Here is a 20,319-nt window from a genome sequence, read left to right on the forward strand (position 1 = left end):
GGTGCTCCGAGTCACTGAAAATGGAAGTAATAGATGCAGGAAGCTCTGCTGTCCCACATGCACACCTCGGCCGGAGTAAATAGTCGTTCTTGCACATGCTCAGTCGAGGGACAATACAAACAATGTTTGCATCTCAAGTGGTAGTTTTACATTGTTAATGTTTATGTTTCTGGAGGTCCCCTTTAAATGGACATCATTTTCAAAATGTTGCATGTAAACGCGAAACATTTCTGTAACCAAAACACAAAAACAATGTGTTTTCACATGTGGTGTAAGCGGAGCCTGAATTGTTATGACCGTGGTCGGGTGCCACTGTGTTTTACTCTGAGAGACACATTATACTCATTATCAGTACATTAGATTTAATTTTGCCTTGGCTGTAAAAGAGGTGCGCAGTGTGTGGAGTCTTGCATGTTCTCCCTGTGTTTGCAAAAGATTTCTGCTTCCTTCTTCAATGCAAAGACATGAGTTTATCAATGTCTGTTTTCTCTGTGATGCTACTGTGACGGAGTGGGTCTGGATCAGGTCCTAATCTGCTTTAACTGTGTCGTCCTGGATACCTGGATACCCCCCCCCCCCCCGCTCAGCACATGGAATGAACAGGTTCTTGCAGTTTTATGGAAAAGTCTGGTCTGGAGTTTTTGGGGTGGGGATGGTACATACACACACACACACACACACACACACACACACACACACACACACACACACACACACGCACACACACACACACACACACACACACACACGCACACACACACGCACACTCCCTGATCCAATCCATACAGGAGAAATGACATTACCTCAGGTCACTGACCTCATTGTCTCTCCGCTGACCACACAGGCAAATTGCTTGCTCACAATGAGCCTGTAAACACGCCACACAGCGGTTTGCCTGCAGTGATTTGTCAGTCTTGTGGCATCATAATAATTAAAAGTCATTCCTGGATTTGTTTTAGTTGGTTAGGATTTGAGCGATCTGCCTCAATAAAGGGGTTAAATTCCATGCGGTGTTGGTGCTGAACAATCCTGCCACTGTTTCTCCTCCTGAGTTATGAATGACTGTCGTCTACTTCTGATCCTGTAAACTGAAGACAGAGGAATCTCTCTGATCTCTCAGCTTTACCTTGATTACCTGTTAAGAGCTCGGATTGCTGGGTAATAGAGAGAGAATTAAGGAATAAAATGCACAAAGCATGCAATGTCTAAAGGAAGCATTTTACCGTCTTGAGGAATGAACTCACAGGAGAAAGTCGAGGAATTGATACGCCCATACGTAGTGTAAAGTCAAGTGCCTGACTCATCTGCAACACATTGTGTGTACTTGTGCGGCGTTTGCTCAGATCTGACCACAATGACACACAATTTAACAAAGCTTCATTCATCCCATCGCCGTGGGGGTGATTGGATTTAACTGCTTCATGTGAACATTTCCTTTGTGACTGAGGTTTGGATTAGAACATTTAAACTACCTGATTCTAATCCTCGAAGGTTGTGTTCACATTAGAGAGCAAGGGTTAGAAAAACAGAACGGTTCCCTCTTCAGGCTGCTCCGTCTTGCAATCACGCTGAACAAAATCATTTATCTCTCAGAACCAGTTGATTTTCTGAAATTATACATATCTAAATGCAACAACTAGACTACTACATGGCACCATTTTGTGATATTACTTGGCGTATTATGAAAGGAATCAACACAAGAAGCCCCACATTGAAATTGTTTTGGACTTACAGAAACAGACAAGAGGCAGTTAATGGATGAGGCTTTACATTATACTCAGTATCATTGCTAATTATTTAAGGGGTTGTATTTGATGTTGTTGAATGAAAATTATATTAATTTTGTAGGATAAGCAAGCTTTAAACAAGGTATAATATTCACATAGTGAATAATGTGAAAACCTCTGGAATATTCCATTATCAAAAATTACAATTTAAACCCTGCTGATCAGGGACGACGGTCGTCATCTGGTTAAACAAAGATGGATTGAATGTACCTCCACTTTGCACGATTAGTAGAATCACTGAAAACGCAACCTTTTGAAAAGTCCTAAGGTGGGACTTTTCAAAAACCTTCCGCCTCCGTGGAAAAGCAACTTTTCTGTAACGCTGCTTCTGGTCGTGGTTACCACTATTTCTGCACATGCTCAGTCGGATGTTTTTGGGATGTTGGGATGTAGTTTCTGTAATTGAATGTCAATGACAACTGATAAAATATAAAACTCTGAGGCAGCAGCAGGAGTTGCTCCAGTTTGACCATCTCAATGCGTTGGGAAGTTACGGCTCTCATGAAACATATTGTGTCCTGGATTGATCAGATCCAGGGTTTGAGGGACAATGTTCACCATTTCACTGCCACTGACTGCACCCAGGGACGACCGGTCATTAGAGGCAGGTGGGGCTGAGCGCCACCTGGTGTCATCAGAAAGAACTGCATGCAGTGTGCTATTTATATTTTAAGGTTATCTACAATATTCTCTTTTCTGTGAATAAAACTTCTTATATAGAACACAATTACTGTGTGAGGACTGTACTCCCTGGTTATTGGTCTCAAGCCCCAATATTGCATTGGTGTAGCTCGCCCCTCTCTCACAATGCAGTGTGTATTGCATTAGTGTAGCTCGCCCCTCTCTCACCATGCAGTGTGTATTGCATGCAGTAAAGTGTTCATGCTCAGGCTGTGGCTCCGTTCATTCAGTTCATGTGTTTTTGATGTCTGGTGGGCCTTGAAGCCTGAAGCCCCGCCCACTAACAATGTCATTGGGATGCTCAGTGCTGATTGGCTGGTGCTGATTGAGGCACTGCTTCACAGAAACCTAGCGACTTGTCACAAATATCAGCTTGTTAGCAGCAAAAGCTGACAAACAGTTAATAATTCTTAATAAATAGGTCGATTAGTTCCGAGTATGAGTTTGAAACTGTTACTTTAGGAAATGAAGGACTAAAATGAGTGACAAGTAACCAACAGTTTCCAAGATTCTTTAGAATGTGTAGCTTTACCAGTAGTTGAGCTTCTGTCTTTGAAACAATATGACGATTCGATTCTTGTGTTTGACTTTTTAATTTTTTATTAAATTGAAATTGAAATTTTTTTCAGGGGATCAGCTATCTCCAAGGTTCAACATTTTTATGGCATCAGCGCCTGTATGATTGCTATAATGTAGTTGTTGTAATGTTCTTTACTTTGGAATTCAGTGATGTCACTAGACCTGAACTACAATCTTGCCCCACCAAGTGTTTACATCGAGAAACGCCGGTGACTGCACCAGGTGTCATTTGAACCGTTTGGACAAGATCGTGTCTCAAAGAAGCCAAGTTCAGTCACGCAGCCATCAACAGTTCTGCAGTTGAAACTGACACCAATTTAGGAAAAAAATCCAAAGTGATGATTATTATTGTTGTCGACTTTCATTACCTTCGGAAATACTTGTCAAAGCTTTACACATGTTTAAACTGTTGCTTTGTTTTGGTGTGTGAGTGAACGTGCTCCCACTGCGAGGACGGTCCGGCGGGCTGCTGTGTTGGTGAGACGTCCAGAGGGGAGCCACTTACAGACTTGTTTTCATCGCTCCCGTCACTCTAAACCACTGTGGGAAAACACAAGCTGATATTTAGCACAATGGCACAGTTATTGTGGTGCAGCGCTGGATAGTGAGAGGTTCCATTGATATTCACATTGATCTGTCAGCGGTGTGGATCGCAGGCCCGTCGTCCTTCCCGGGGGGGCTCGTTGAGGGGAACAGGTGGATTTCAGGTGCGTCCTCTCAATGCGTGTGCACACACCAGGAGACGCCGCTGCAGAATAGATGGCACAGTTCAGGTGTTTTTAATCAGCTCGTAATGGCGTCCCATTTGCATACCTCATGAGCAGGAAAAGGGCGATTATGTTCCATCGTGCCACCCATTGATGTTTTCTTTGGGCCTGCGATGCTATGCTGGCTTGGCAGGGGTGCCCGCCTCTACATTTCAACACAAAACATTTTGTTTTAGTGCTAATCACATGGCAGGCAAAGGCAGATGGGCCGCGTTTCTTTCCCCCTCCGTGGCTGACAGTTATTGACAATCAGCCCACGTCTAGTCATAATACGCCGGCGGCGGAGGAATCAGCCACCTCCAACGTAAACATCGCTTCAAATGTGGCAGATTTCACCTTGACGACTGTAACTATGTTCAACAAATTAGTCCCCGAATCCCCGGGTGTTTACACTCCTTAGAAGGAAAGAGATTTCCTTTCTTCATAACTGACAGTCGGGATCCTTCAGATTTGGAATTTTGTTTTCACTCCCTGCGGTCTTGAGCGGGCTCGGCTGCAGACACACACACTCCAACTGTGTGTGCATGCGTGTGTGTGTGTGTGTGTGTGAAGCCAGGATCAAAGATGGACAGATTTAGTCAGTGTCATTTCCCGTTGAGTGACTCTCAATCTGGTGTGAAAATGGTGTGAAGGGTCAGCGCCTGCGTCCGACCCACAGCGACTCTCCGATTGTCAGACGTCTGCGTTCGACACTCAGACGCGGCGGCTTCAAAGAGCGCCGCTCGTCACACGTTGCACATCAAAGTCCACGTCCGCGTCAATCAAACTGTACGCACGAGTGTGTCTGATGGGATGTCTGACTTCACTGAAGAGACGAGACGAGACGTGACGACTTCAACAGTTTGTCTTTTTTTTTTTACCTTCATGGCTTTTTGATATTAAACAGCAGGAAGTTTGTTTGGAAAGTAGCGGAGAAAAAATATTTACACTCCAGTAAAATTGAGGAAAAGGAACCTTTCCTTTCTGAGGCAATATTAACATGTACCAGGGTACTTGAAAAAATTGTAAATGATTATTCCGGACAGTAGCGCCACTAGGATTCAATTTCATAGTACGCAATCCCCCACACCCACCCACCCACTCTTTTTTTCCCCCCACACCTTCAAAAACAATTGTGCGCACAGTGCGTACAAGATTCTGGCTGATGGCGCTACTGATTCCGGAAAACTCCAGCCACAGTGGAACTCTGGATAAAATCCATACCTCCAGTTATCTAAAGGGGGAGGCAGATATTTACGTCACAATTTGTGACGTCATATTTTTTTCCAGGAATCTGATTGGCTATTATGGCTTCTTGCTTCTCTTTGCACTGCCCACTACAGGTATGGCTGCTCATAGCAGCTCTGAACCTGGTGTATATGTGGGTCAGTGTCAATGAAGATTTTTTTTTTTTAAGCGGAAAGGGGGAAATGTCCATTTTCTTTAAAAACCCAGGTATGCGTAAACATGGCCTGTGTTTGGGCCTTGTATTTATACATAAACGCAGCTACAACTCACCACAAACGATAATTCTATCTATTATGGCTTCATGCGTCGCATTACACTGCCCCCTACAGGTTTGGGTGCTCATAGCAGCTCGGGACCAGGCCAATATGCATCTTGCATGGCTGCAGCCTCCAATGGTGTGTGAACGTGTGTATGAACGGGTGAATGTGAGGAATCATGAAAAGCGCTTTGGGTTTGCTCTCAGTGAAAAGATGCTGTATAAGTGAACCATTTACCATTTAACATCCGTGTCAATGAAGATTTTTTTTTTAAGGTAGAGGGAGAAATATCAGTTTTTATTAAATAAAAAACAAAACAAAACCCAGATACGCATAAACATGAGTTTCTGACTTTTACTTCTTCTTTAAATCATTACATGCACAGGGCAATGACACGTGAAACACAAACTGTCTCCATTAGATTTAAACGTTTCAATATCAGCATTAACCTTCCATCCACTTGAGATTCTGAGAATTTGTGTCATTCGTTCCTGTACTTTTAAATCTATCGAAAGGACTGTCCATTCAAACATACATTCTGTTCAAAGTTTTTTGAGGATGCCATCGAATCTTTACTCGAAAGAGTAAAAAGGAAGCAGAGAAGAGAGAGAAGGCTGAACAGGAAAGAGAGAAACGCTGGCCCGACCCTCCTTCATTTAAGCAGTGACAGCTTCCAATATAGATTCATCTTCCTGAGCCCTGACAGCTGCTTTAAACCCTCCAGGCTGACAGACACACACACGCACACACACACACACACACACACACACACACACACACACACACACACACACACACACACACACACACACACACACACACACACACACACACGTGGAGGTGTCAGACTGTGGCCTCAGATCTCCTGCGTTAAATGAAACGGCAGCTTTGTGCGTCGCTCCTCACATGAGCACATGAACGCGTGAAGCCGGAGTGCAGGTGGTCCCACGTCCTGCCAAAGTGATCCGAATCTGAATCTGAGTAAATTACAGCGTCTGAAAACCTCACTTTCTCGACATGTTCAGACGAGGCTGGCGGTCACAGACCACTCTGTCTCTCGCTCTCTTTGTGCGCTCTGGTTATCTCTGTTTTCCCTCTTTTCTCACCCGCCTGGATTCGCATTGCTCTATTCATTTGAAAGCTTAAGTTATGATGTTTACTTTAGAAAGCTTTCTCTCTCTCTCTCTCTCTCTCTCTCTCTCTCTCTCTCTCAAAATCATCTGGTTTGAAGACAAAAAATGTCAGCTTGAACGCAAAAAGACGAGATATAATTGTTGATCATAAACCACCAAATGTAGTCATTATAAGATCCTCTGGTTCCGTTTCTATTGGCTGTAGAACAGTTGTGTAACAAGTGGCCGTCAAAATTGTTGTGAATAAATAATGAGACAAAAAGAGAGATAACGCTCAAAACACAAGCCACAAGGAAAGGTCGCATTTTCCAAAATATTTCACAGAACTTAACTTTCTCTTTTGACTGATATGCTAATTAACATCATCGGATGCCCTGAAATGTTTGTTTTTGTTTGAGGGCTGGCAGGATTCTCACAGATACAACTAGAATTAGTTTGTTTGTTTGAAAATTCTGCAGACCAACTGAATATATCAGGCGTTACTGGTCTATGGTTGTTGTTTTCTTTGGTGCATGGTTCTAATCTACTCTGTATTTCTTGAAAACACTGCTTTGGTATATGTTGTGTGTCCATTGCAGATATACTGCACCCGGAACACAATTTCATTCATTCATTCATTCATTCATACATTCGTACAAAATACACAGTGTCCAGACGTAAATATTACATTCCTAGTAACTGTCCTGTCACATAAACCAAAGTGTTATATTGAGGTTAGTCCACTACACCAGGGGCCCGTTAACGCCACAAGGTTTTCAAGTGAAAATGCAAAACGTTCCTTGTGTTTTCAGGAGTCTGTTTACATGACAACGATGCTCGGAGCCACTGAAAATGCAACTTTCTGAAAATGCTCCGACTCCGCCGTCGCCGTATAAACAGAGGGAAACGCACTTTTCAAGGACAAAAGTGAAGTGGAAGCAGATCGCAGGAGGTGTGTGTGATGACTCCATAGCCCCGCCTGGTGGCAGGTGGCTGCACGGCAGTGAAACAACCGATTACGTGATTAAAATAATAGTTGGTTTAGCATTTGTGGTGCAGGATTAAATCATCTGGTTGCCTATTGAAACACCTCAAACCTCTTTCTTAGATCTCAGATCCCTGAACCTGATGAACTTTGGGTTCTTCTTACCCAGAATCACCCACAACAATGCTTTTAATCCCAGTTTTAATTTTGCGGAATGAGGAAAACACAAAGTATTCTCATCATATTCTCTCGCCACTTTCCTTCATGAGTTTTGCCTCCTCTGGCCTCCAGGTATTCGCTTCCAACTTGCTTATTTGGGGATTAATATCAAGTCGGCAACTGTAATTACTCCCACATCCTCCTGCATCTTCATCTTGAACGTGTTTGGAGAAATGCGCACCTCCTTTGTGGGAATGTGAGCTGCCGTTTCTCACTTTTGGTGGGACTGTCGCACGTTCTCAGCCTGTTTTCTGGATGTACAAACAAACCCAGCGCTGGTGCGCAGATGGGGACAAAAGCCGGGCTTACGGGCGAGGCGAGGAGGAGTCGGGTGGATCAAGGAGCAATGTGGGAAAGGTGGAATCTCCCTGCTGATCCTCCTGGGACAAACACCAGGAGGGGGGCGGGGGGAGAGAAAATGTCAGATTTACGGGATTCAGAGTTCTCCTGGGAAACGTGGAGGTTTTGACGCACTTGGTCCGTTTGACTTTCACACACATTTTACTGGGAAAAATAAAGAGGCTTGAGCGCAGGCAAATGCTTTTTTACACATTTCGCCATTCATGAGAAAACAGAGCGACGGGCTTCACACACACTCGGAGGCAGATTCCAACACGAGGAGTCGCAGATTTCTTTGAAGGTCTCATAGCCGACACGCTGAAGGCATGTGATCGTTCAAATCCACAAAAACACACAGGCTCACAGATTGATCGGCAATTTTTAGATTACGGGATTCTTCCCTTCATGGGACAATTCAGCACATTAATGCATAAAAAGGTTTAAGGCTTCTATGTTTCTGTATGTTTCCTGGACTTGCTCTACTGGCGTCATTTGGATCATTTACAGCATACAAATATAGAAATACAAACATCAACATCAGTTATTAGGATATTGTTTTATTTCAAATATAAGGACAAAGGAGAAAACTCCATAGAAACAGTGTGTAAAGTGGTGCAGTGGTTCTTTCACCTCGCTCTGAACGTTTCACATGCAAATGCAGTGTTTCTGTTTCAGAAAAGTTTCACGTTTACATGGTAGTGTCTCGAAAAAAAGTTTCCACTGAGAAGGCAGAAATGCAGAAGCGGTGCAGTGAGCATGTTTGGCCACTAGTGGGTGCTGTTGGTTGTTTTGTTTTTTTTGTATTGAAACCACACACATGCAGCAGAGAACAATAGTGATAAACACTAACAGTGGGAGAACACAGACATTCGTTTAAACAGACGACCAAGTTGGATTGACGATACACAAGTCTGTGCCTTATCGCCAATATATTTGAAGTTGTTACACATTTCACAATCTTAGAACTACAACGTGCAAACATTCAGGTCATACTGTCACTTAAACATGTGAAATGTCATTTTCCAATTAAATTTAAGTTTGAGGATTATGTGTGTACAATGACACGCAGACTGCTGAGACAATGTCACATTCAGCTTTTGGTGGGAAAATATAAATACGTTCACAAATATGCATGACAACACTTAATCCAGTGTAGATTTTCTCTTGTGTCATTCTCTTGTCAGTGTTTCATTCACTGGCATCTTTGACATTTTTATCCAAATATAGGGAATAAGGATAATAACACCATGACAATGGGGTCTAAAAACTTCACTATAGCTGTAATATCACACATACAAAGATTCAGTGCTGCTTGCATTTATTTAAGTAATGACATATAAATGTGTCAAAATTACTTTTGTGCAACCAAAGTGTAGTTTTGATTTATCATTAGTTGCTTGAGTCGTTCAAATTTGCAAAGTTTGTATTTCACTTCAACTATACGTGCTGACCTCCACATGAAGATCTCCAAACATATGGCCTGAAGATTTCAGTAGATATGAAGCAACATAACGACGTCTCGCGTCGCTGCACCTGACAAAGAGTTGAGAGCGTTTCCCAAAGTGAGGGAATCCAGGCGGCGGGCTTGCTGGAGGAGAAACGTGACCCTCGGCGGCACAGAGTGTGACGATGGCAGGTCTGTGAGACCCTGGCCTGCACTGAGAGGCGAGATTAGAGAGATTACAGTTAAAGAGTATCTGGTCCCGTGGAGCCCCTCCTAAACACAAGCTCCCATCAGATGGGCCTGGACCCACGGAGGAAACAGCAGAGATTAGACGCGTTTAGCAGTAATCCCTCTCTCCTGGAGCTCCGCCAACCAAGCAGAAGACCACCACTCAACTGGAGAGACAAAGAGAAACACACACACACACACACACACACACACACACACACACACACACACACACACACACACACACACACACACACACACACACACACACACACACACACACACACACACACACACACACACACTTTTCTTTAACAAGATTTTACAACAGTTAATGAGGATTTGGACTATTTGACATGAATGCTGCTCTGTTGCAGTTGACTTTATTTGGAAGAATTCACTGAAACCAAAACTCAAGTTCTTTCTTTTTTTTTTTTTTTTCTGTGAAGGCTTAAAAATGAAAACACGAAGAGATATGGAAGCCTTGGATTTCAGGTCACGCTTTCAAACTGTTAATATGTTCCTCACAAGAGTGTGGTGGAATTAAGAGTATTTTAATATAAGTTACATCTCCGAGCTGGATTACTGCCACCAGTGGGAACAGACCCACAGAGGTATTGTTAGGACCTGTTTACACGACCTGTCAAGTGAAAATGTGTTGTTTTTCGTTTTCACGGCAATATTCTGAAAATGATGTCCGTTTACTCCGCAAACAATGTAGTTAGCAAGTTGGGCCACTAGTTCGCACTGCTGTCTGTATTTATAATGAAACCACACACACGCACACACACACACACACACATACACACACACACACACACACACACACACACACACACACACACACATGCAGCAGAGAACAATGAGCTCTAAATATTAACAACAGGAGCAGACGGACATTCTACTGGACAGACTTGCATTGTTATTATGGTGAATGTCAAAATAAAACCACCAAGTTGGATTGTTATTACGGTGACTGTCAAAATAAAACTACCAAGTTGGATTGATATTGCGATGACTGTCAAAATAAAACCACCAAGTTGGATTGTTATTACGGTGACTGTCAAAATAAAACTACCAAGTTGGATTGATATTACGATAACTGTCAAAATAAAACTACCAAGTTGGATTGATATTGCGATGACTGTCAAAATAAAACCACCAAGTTGGATTGTTATTACGGTGACTGTCAAAATAAAACTACCAAGTTGGATTGCTATTACGATAACTGTCAAAATAAAAGTACCAAGTTGGATTTTTATTACGGTGACTGTCAAAATAAATGTACCAAGTTGGATTGTTCTTACGGTGCAATGCCACTACCAGCCCAAGAGTCACCAGAAAGTTCAACCTTGGGTCAGGGATAGTCGTCACAGTCTCTGAGTCTCGTTGTCAGAGACATGGAGACACAGAGACATCCATAACGCAATAGAGGTTTTGCATTTTCACCAGAAATCGTTACCATGGAAACGGGCCATGAAAGCACTGAAGTTGCACTCTGAGGTTAAGGAGGATAAACAGGGTTTGGGTCGGAGGCCCAGGTCTACTACAGAGGCCGTCAGCTGTGAAGACTCCCCGCAGAAGCAACGCAACCAAACTGCATCAAAACAATGTCATGTTGCGGAGGTTGTGAAAACATGTAATTAGTCAACTCTGAGAAGCAGCCATCGTTTGTCCACATCAGTCTGAAGAGACTGGATGTGACGGCTGACGCCTTCAGGGCAGTTTGTTCAGAGCGTCTGGTTTGTTGAAAAGCTGCAGCGACTCGCGTGTTTTCCACGATGGCGAAGGGAAAATATTGGAGTCGTCTGGAGGTCGTCTGCATCTTTTTGCTCCAGCTGAGGTCAAAGTGAGCTCCATGTGAATTGGAACCAGTTTGACATACTTCAACAATTATGCTAATGTTATGCTATCGGCCAATCATTTCATATTTATCTATATCCTCTATGACATTGTCTACACTGGTTCCAGTCCTCCAACACATTCTTCCTTGAGGATCGATGTTAAAGTAAATTTTATTTATTTTTAAATAGAGTCTATTTAAATTTTAATGAAGGTTTGAATTCTGCACGTTAATGTTACACAGTCCTACACATGAGGAAGACAATAGTAGAACTATAGTACACACTGTAGGAGAGATGAAGTGATGAAGTGACAATATGAAAACAGCATTTCGTATCAATGACTTGAAGGACCCGTTCAGACCTGACTTGTTATTCGTGGTACTCCTGTTACTTGCTCTACGTCACGTCCTCTAAATGTCCCGGTGCACAGTTATGAGTCATTGGTTTGTTCTGGACGGACCCTCAGTCAGTCCATGTTCTGAACGGATGCTCAGTCCAGGCCTCGTCTCTACAGGACGTCCAGGTTCTTTTCCAGTTTCTTTACAAAGTCTGACGAGGATAAAAATGAACGAATAAAAAGACAAAGTGACTGAATGAATAAATGATTGACAGAAAGAAGAAAAAGAAAGAAGAAAACCTGCCAGATGACTGACAAGCTCACTGACTCAGTGTCTGTGAATGAAAGAGAGAGAGGGGGAGACAGAGAGGGAGAAAGAGAGGGAGAGAAAGAGAGAGAGATAGAGCAAGAGAGAAAGAGAGAGAGATAGAGAGAGAGAGGTGTGACATGAAGTTGAAGATGACTCTGTTAACTCACCTCTAATAACTGGTTTGGTGCCAGACCACACACATGGATGAACAGATATGGTTGTCTACACACACACACACACACACACACACACACACACAGACAGTATATCTATTTTCCCCCGAGGGGACATCTCATTGACTTAGATTAATAACCTACAGACTCAAAGCTCAATAATAACGACTCTACGTTTACAATAATGAACTCGACACAAACTCTAGAACAGGAGTGTCTGACTCCGACCCCGGAGGGTTTAGCTCTCTCCCTGCTTCAGCATACCTGAATTTACTGATGATGTCATCACCTTGCTTCAGCATACCTGAATCTAATGGTGATGTCATCACCAAGGTTGTGCAAAAGCCCAATAAGGAGCCCCTCATTGCAGTCAGGTGTGCTGAAGTGGGAGGAGCGAGACCCTGCAGGACAGAGACCTCCAGGACCCAGGTGGGACAATCCTGCTCTACAACATTGACTCTGAACTCAGTCTGGTCACACCACAGTCTAAAAATACAAGTATAATTCAGTCTTCCATGTTTGTTCCCACAACGATAAACGTCCTCATGGTTTAGTGTGCGATCAGGACGAGGTCCCCATTAGTGTAGAAAAACAGGAAATGCATGCGCTTGTGGTATTGTTGATTGTATTTACTTCTGTTACCTAAACTGTATCATAAGCAGCTATAACATTAACTTCCCTCTAACCTCAGTGTCTCCTTCATGTCTTCACCTCCAAACTGAATAATTTTCATCATCTTAACCAAACCCAACACACACACAAACACGTGCGCGCACACGTTAATACAGCGTCACATTTCATTGTTCCAGATTGAGATCCCATAATGAAGTTTAACATGACACACACATTGACAAAATGTATTGTTTTGCTATATTATGCAGCTTAAGTGAAAAAAAAACATAATGATTAAAATGTTTTACCTTTTGTTAAAACATAAACTATTACAAACTACAGACACATACAAAAACTTAAAAAAAAAAAATGCTTATATGATCATTATACACTTGCATATGCCTGCAGACATAGACACACATTTTTAAATAATCCTGTTTCTGACCATAACGGAAGACTCACCAATGAGTATAGCTTCAAATGTATTGATTTCCCTTATTAGGAACATCGTTTTTGTCACCATGACAACAGGAGTCCTAATAGGTCAGTGTGCAATCAGGGTTTGGTCCCCACTTGTATAGTAGAAAAGATTCTCTCTCTCTCTCTCTCTCTCTCTCTCTCTATCCAAACTGACTCATCATCATCATCATCATCATCATCATCCGGGTGGATACAGATGTTTTGTCAGTTTTAACCTGTAATTTTTTAACAATTATATCCTTCCTAACTAGTAATTGTAAGAACACGAGTCATGACTTAATGAGGGGGGAGAAGGAAAAACGTGATTCGGGGATCAAATTAAAAGAATTTCTTCACATTGCAGTAATGATGCTACATGATAATCAGCAGGTCAAACCCCACAGAGAATAATGTCTCCCGAAGTGTTTATGTAACCGGAATTACTATTATAAAAGGTTGAGTTGATCGTAATCAGTTTGTTTCACAGAAAACAGCCCTAATGAAACAGAAATGATCGACTGTGTTGGGCGAGAAAACCTCACGTGAACTTCTGGTGAAATGCTCAATTAAACGCTGCGGCGACAGGCTTGTTAGTGGCGAATCCTGTTTCGGCCTACAGGGGGCAGTGCAACACTAGAATTGAGTCATGAGCTGCACCTTTGAGTGAATCAGTAAACCATCAGAGAGCATTCTTCTACCGCTGAAACCAGAGGAAACAACGTATAATCACTTTGAATTTGACAGTGTTCACCTCTGAGTGCCTTAAGGAAGGACAAAATAAATGATCATAATTCATGCGGGTTCAAAATGTGGTTTGTATTGATCTTCATGCTGCAGGAGCATATTGTTAGTGATGTGGCCTGATGGTAGTTTTCTCATGACGTTCTTCAAAATGTCAAAAAAAAAAAACCAAACCCAAAACCAACTCTAAAACAACAAGATCAGAAATGTTTTATTCTGGGAAAGTGAAAACACGTTCTTCTAATGTTTTAACTCTCAGTAATTGACCTCAAAGTGAAGGATGAGCCTGGAGAAAGCCCACACATGCAGAGGGAGAACATCGGAACTCAAACCCACAAGCTTCTGTCAACGACGACAGACAGTCGACACTTTGGACACTTCGACAAACTATCATTCATTTCTGTGCCTTGTGTGTCGATAACATGCAGCGTGATAAACAACCCGATCGTTTTGTTTCCTGCTCTTGACAAAAACAATGCCCGTTGGCTGCGGTTCCACTTTTCCTGCTTCATTTACGGGAAGAATAGAGACAATGTTCTCTTCCTGTGGGTGTTGTGTTCAGGTGCGTGAGGTTAACCGGCGCTTATCTGCAAATCCTGCTATTATGCAACCTTAAGTTGGAGTAATTCTCTGAGTTATGAAACGTTATAAGTGAAAATGTTGATGTCTGTAATTATGTGTGCGTGCATGTGTGTGTGTGTGTGTGTGTGTGTGTGTGTGTGATTCAGTGTCAGATGGTTTTATATCACAGTGAAAGAAACAGAAGACAAGAATGTTTAACTAAATAGTTCAGCTTCCATCACGATAAAATAATTAATTATATTAAGATAGAAATTGAGTTTGATCCAGTTTCTTTGTTTTACGAACCAAAGCAAACGAGCCGCTCCCCTCTGGAGGTGAGCGGCCTCTTTAAAGACCCGCGTGGCTTTGTAGTGCTTCATGTAATGTTCCTCATGAAGCTTTTCATGTCACTTGTAAAAAGCTCGAAGCTATAAATTAGAAGGTGCACGGCTGCATTTACCCTCCATTACATGCTGGAAATGTGTTTCTGGAGGCCTCTGGAGATAAAAGGAAAGGATGAGTTTCACCAGAGATGCAAAGAGGAGGGAAGAAAAGCAGCAAGAGAAAGTCAGTGCATGTTAAAAATAAAAGTGTTGGTCGGGTGTTTCCGATGGAAAGTCACGGTGAAAAAAAGATAAAGTACATTGATGCTTTCCTGTGTTTTCTGTTCCAGGAAGACGAGCCTGAGGGGCCTCAGGCTCCCACTTGATTTATGTTTCCTCTCTTTATCACTGGAGTCTTTAAAACCACTCGCTTGCCGCTGTCGGGTCGAGTCAAACCGCCGCCATGTTGTCGGGGAACGGCGTGCCATTTGGAGCCGCTCTGGTCGTCGTCGTCGTCGCTCTCATTTCGCAGGGTGAGTTTGTTTCCTTCCCCATGATCTCTCTGCTTTTGCCACGTTGTTGGCGCTCCTTTCTTAACGATTGCTTCGTCTCTGCTCACCCGAGGTGAGGGGATAATCGGCGGCCGGGAGGCGGCTCCACACTCGCGGCCCTACATGGCGTCCATCCAGCTGCCAGAAGGAGAGAACCTGAAGCACGAGTGCGGCGGCTTCGTGGTGGCGGACCAGTGGGTGATGACCGCGGCTCACTGTCTGCCCGCCGGGTGAGACCACGCCCCAACAAATTTGGTTTACACTATAGTTTGCTAGAAACACCATTGTGGTTTGGTTTTTTTTTTTTGGGGGGGGGGGTTCAGTGAATTTGCTCAATAATTGTAGTTTTATTGGTATTTATTCCAATTCCTCGTTCCCCGTTTACTTTACTTTACTGCCCATTTTATTCTGCCGACTCGTCCCACACTGTCGGGAATACATACACAAAAGACGCATCAAAAAAATTCGGAAAATTTGGTAAGTGTACTAGAACTTTTGTTAACGATTCGGTAAAGCGTTTCTCAAAAAATCTGAATTTTTTTTATAATCTCAAAAAGATTTCCCATACAAAGCAGGTGGACTTAAAGGTATACAGGAGGATTTTCAGGAATTTTAGGAAAGAACCGCCCTCTCCACCGTTTGAAAAAAATGCGCATGCGCAACGCTGTACCTGCTCCCGAGACGGAACGCCTACTAAAACGCGTGCAAGAGACGTGCACGAGCCCAGTTCTTCTCGTGCACGCTCTGTTTACAAGTCACAAGTCGGCATCGCTCACATAAGCTCACTTTACAAGAAGATTTGCACCAGAGGGGTTGAAACTGTGTAAAAATGTCCGAGAATAATGCGTCGGGTCGGCCACCGGCATGATGAGGACCGTGTGGAGTCAGTGAGCTGCGCGCAGGGACGGGCACGTACGACGGGCTTACGTCATATATCACCAGAATGATTGACAATTGGGAGGACCAGTTATTTTGATGATCCACCCGGAAGAAGAAAATCCTCTACCTCTTTAAAAAAAAACTCTAAAATCGCCACTCTTTAGCTCCGCCCCTCCCATGAGGTACTCAGGCCCATAGAACCGGTCTGAGTTTGAGAAGCCGTCTGCTGATTGGTCAGTGATTTAAAACACGCCCTCAATATTTTAATATGTCGGCTGAATGAATCCTCTGTTGTTAGCATATTCAGCAATGGTTGCTTTTCTTTTTTTTTTTTTGCTGCACAACTTTCAAGTTTCTCCCAAAAGAGCAGACGCGAGGCCGGGATGGAGACCGGGGCTCGGGACCAGGCCGCTCGTTGCGTCGCCGGCTGGCGTTCGCTTTCTCGGAAACAACACAAAAGTTGCGGCGCCGGCACTCGAACTAAAACAAAACTAAACAACTAGTGCAAAGCGGAGGATGTAAACAACACCAGAGGGTTCACAAGGTCTGCCGCCCCGGCTGAGACCACTGTTGTAACGTCACACATCTGCAGCGCTCTCAGCCCCGCCTACTTTTTAACAATTTTCTGGAGGAAACACACCAGATTTTTGTGCTTTGGAAACGGGGCTTTTAACACCACGAAACGTCTGAAACAACTTTTTACAAACTTCCACCAAGTTTTAACTGAAAACATTTTAAGCCGTTTTGGGAGTTTATAATGGGTGTGTATTGCGTAAGCGAACCAAAAATAGTATCTCCAGAGTCGCTACCGAGAGATTTCACTCAATCTTTACTTATTATATTTCAAAACATAGTTGCAGATCTTATGCCTCGCAGACTGAATGCTTTTGTTTGAAGGCGTGGAGTTTTTCCTCCCATTTTTTTTCCCCTCCAGAATCTATCAGAGCCGTTTTCTCACTGTCACAGCTGACGGTCACTAAATAATAATGCTTTATTGATACTTTTTAACTATTAAAGGTATTTTATTGATATTTTTTAACCACTTTCTCTATTACTGGAACATTATTGATAGTTTAGAACAATTTGTGGTACAGAATTGATACTTTATCATTATTTCTGGTACTTCATTGATGCTTTTTCAACAATTTCTTGTATTTTCTTAATACTTTTTAACTACTTTTTCTATTACTGGTATGTTATTATTAATTTCTAATGATTTCTGGTACAGTATTGATACGTTTTAATAATTTCTGGTACTTTGTTGGTGCTTTTTCAACTATTTCTGGTATTTTGTTGATACTATTCAGCTACTTTCTCTATTACTGGTACATTATTAATAGTTTAGAACAATTTCTGGTACAGTATTGGTACTTTGTCATTATTTCTGGTACCTTCTTGATGCTTTTTCAACTATTTCTGGTACTTTTTTGATACTTTTTAACTATTTTTTCTATTACTGGTATGTTATTAATAGTTTGTAACGATTTCTGATACAGTATTGATACTTTTTCATAATTTCTTGTACTTTATTGATGCTCTTTCAACTGTTTCTGGTATTTTATTGATACTTGATACTTGTACTGGTACTTTATTGGCAGGCAATTCCATCCAAATGTTCTAAATCAGTTTTTGCTGTTTCCACAGACCAAACGGGAGGAAGGTGGTGCTGGGTGTCCATTCCCTGAGTGAAGCTGAAGAAACAAAGCAAACCTTCGACATCCTGGAGCTTCACAATCACCCCAACTTCCTGGAGTCCAACTATGACAACGACATCGCTTTAATCAAGGTAAGTAGCCCCAACCTGTCCTGACGTGAGACAAATATATTGACGTAAGACAGTAAGACAGTCGTCCGTGTGACGTCTGCAGCTGGATCGTCCCTTCAACGCCTCGGAAGCCGTGGCGGCAGTGGACTTCCTGCGAGGCGGCGGCACGAATCCCGACACCGACGCAGAGGTGGAGGCCGCCGGCTGGGGGTCTCTGGACAACCTGGGGTCCAGACCGGACCGGCTCCGGGAGGTGGTGATGGACGTGGTGAACCCGGTGCGCTGCAGACGCAGCGACTACTTCGGCAGGAAGTTCACCGGCAACATGATCTGTGCTCACAAGCTGTGTCCGGAGCCGTGCGACGGACCGCACAGGAAGGAAGACACCTGCGATGTGAGTCTGCGCCGTTACAGAGCGGCGTGGCGGTGCAGTGGTTCGCCCTGTCGCCTCACACTGGGTCGAGTTCTGCAGCTTCCTGCTGTCGTCAGATACTCCAGATTAAAGCCATAATCCCAAGATGTTTAACCTCAGAGGACTTTGTACATGAAATGTGCTATAAATCATTAACAAAAGTCATTTTAGTTCATTTTGCTGACAAATTCTTCACAAGACAAGAAGGATGACAAGGTTCATTTCTATGTTTTGCTTAATTTTGTACCAGGTGCAATTTAAAACTTTTTTTTTTCTCGCACCAAACCTGAAGGAAACACGGAGAGTCTTTTCTGAAATGAGTTTGCATGGCGTGTTCGTCTTGTTTTTAGCTTTATGCTACTTATAAATGGTCTGCAAGTTGCTTAAAGTTAACACTAAAACACTAGAAACTAGAAAACTAAGCTTCATATTAAAGAGTAGCGGCAATATTTTAGTAGTTATTGGCCATAACTAGGTATTTTAAAAACAGTATCTGATGTTTATTCAGGTGTCTCATTATTGCAGTTCATTTGAACTGTTTCTACTGTGTTCTCATACAAGTGTGGCGTAAAATGCTGCTTTTAATCCTGCGGCGTCTCTTTTAAACCCGTTTCTCTTTCTGCTTCTGCTTTTGTGTTTTCTTCTCCTTGCAGGGCGACTCTGGCGGCCCGCTGCTCTTTAACGGCATCGTGGTGGGCATCACCTCCAACGGAGGGAAAAAGTGTGGCCAGCTAAAGAAACCTGGAATTTACACAATCGTCTCCCACTACACCGAGTGGATCGATAACACCATGGGCCTGCAGCCTGCAGCCACGACGGACCCCGGCGCATAAGCAGCAGAGAGCAGCTCCTCACGGGGAGGGCTGAGATGTTCCATCGTCTCTATTCTGCTCAATATTCATGCATTTCTTTATGGAAGATGCAAATTCTTGTATTTTTCGGGTAATCATTAGTGTAAAAAAAAAATTATAAATGGTTATCCATTAAACATTTCAGCCATTTCAAAGTCAAGATAGTTGAGAGCTTTTACATGCCATGTAATGTGTCAGGGTAAACCTGCATTTATGTGGCATTTTAACATTTCATTTCAAATGCTCGCTTTTAAAAAGACGCCAAGGCAAATAATATTATCTGTTGGTTTTTTTTTATTTCACGTCTGTGAGCAGGCAGATGTTTCAGCATCATGTGGAAGACAAGACACAGGACACGAAATCATTTTTCACTTTAAACCAAAAAAACAGTACCTGCAGAGTAAATATCGATATTTTAACATGACAATTGAGCCAAAAGCAAACCAACGTGATCTCTGATGTCAATATCATCTTGCTCCGAGTCACTGAATATTTTGCATGAACATGAAGCTGCTTGTCTGTTAATGTTTTATCTCTGGTGAGGCCGGATGGACACACTGATTCATGTGAACAAACACATTCCATGTAATATTATCTCTGTATAAATGTCTCAATAAAACCCAGTTTGTTCTGATGGGATGTTTTCACTTCTTCGTCATCCTGCACTGACGATGCACCAAACTATTCCCTCATGGCCGCCGAGATTAATAAGAATCACATTGTGTGTCAGACCGACAGTTAAAAAAAAATCTTAAATTAGAAGTAATTGCAGCACAAATCTGCCCGTTTTTCTTCAATAACAATTGGTCCTTGTGATTATGGTACCTTCCTCTTGTTTTCATGCAGTTTTACTGGTTTATTGACCTTTGACCTCCA

At 42.7% G+C, this 20,319-nt stretch overlaps 1 protein-coding gene across 1 annotated transcript; it reads left to right on the forward strand.

Annotated features, from left to right (window-relative positions):
- Nucleotides 1-15,394: 15,394 nt before the first annotated feature.
- cfd (complement factor D (adipsin)) lies at nt 15,395-20,077 on the forward strand. The gene is made up of 5 exons (XM_080513203.1): nt 15,395-15,518; nt 15,610-15,766; nt 18,060-18,201; nt 18,284-18,574; nt 19,246-20,077. The coding sequence occupies exons 1-5, from the start codon at nt 15,449-15,451 to the stop codon at nt 19,423-19,425; spliced, it is 840 nt and encodes a 279-aa protein (XP_080369329.1). The 5' UTR covers nt 15,395-15,448; the 3' UTR covers nt 19,426-20,077.
- Nucleotides 20,078-20,319: the final 242 nt, after the last annotated feature.

Source organism: Blennius ocellaris, assembly GCF_963422515.1.
Source record: "Blennius ocellaris genome assembly, chromosome: 17".
In the NCBI taxonomy this organism is placed as follows: domain Eukaryota; kingdom Metazoa; phylum Chordata; class Actinopteri; order Blenniiformes; family Blenniidae; genus Blennius; species Blennius ocellaris.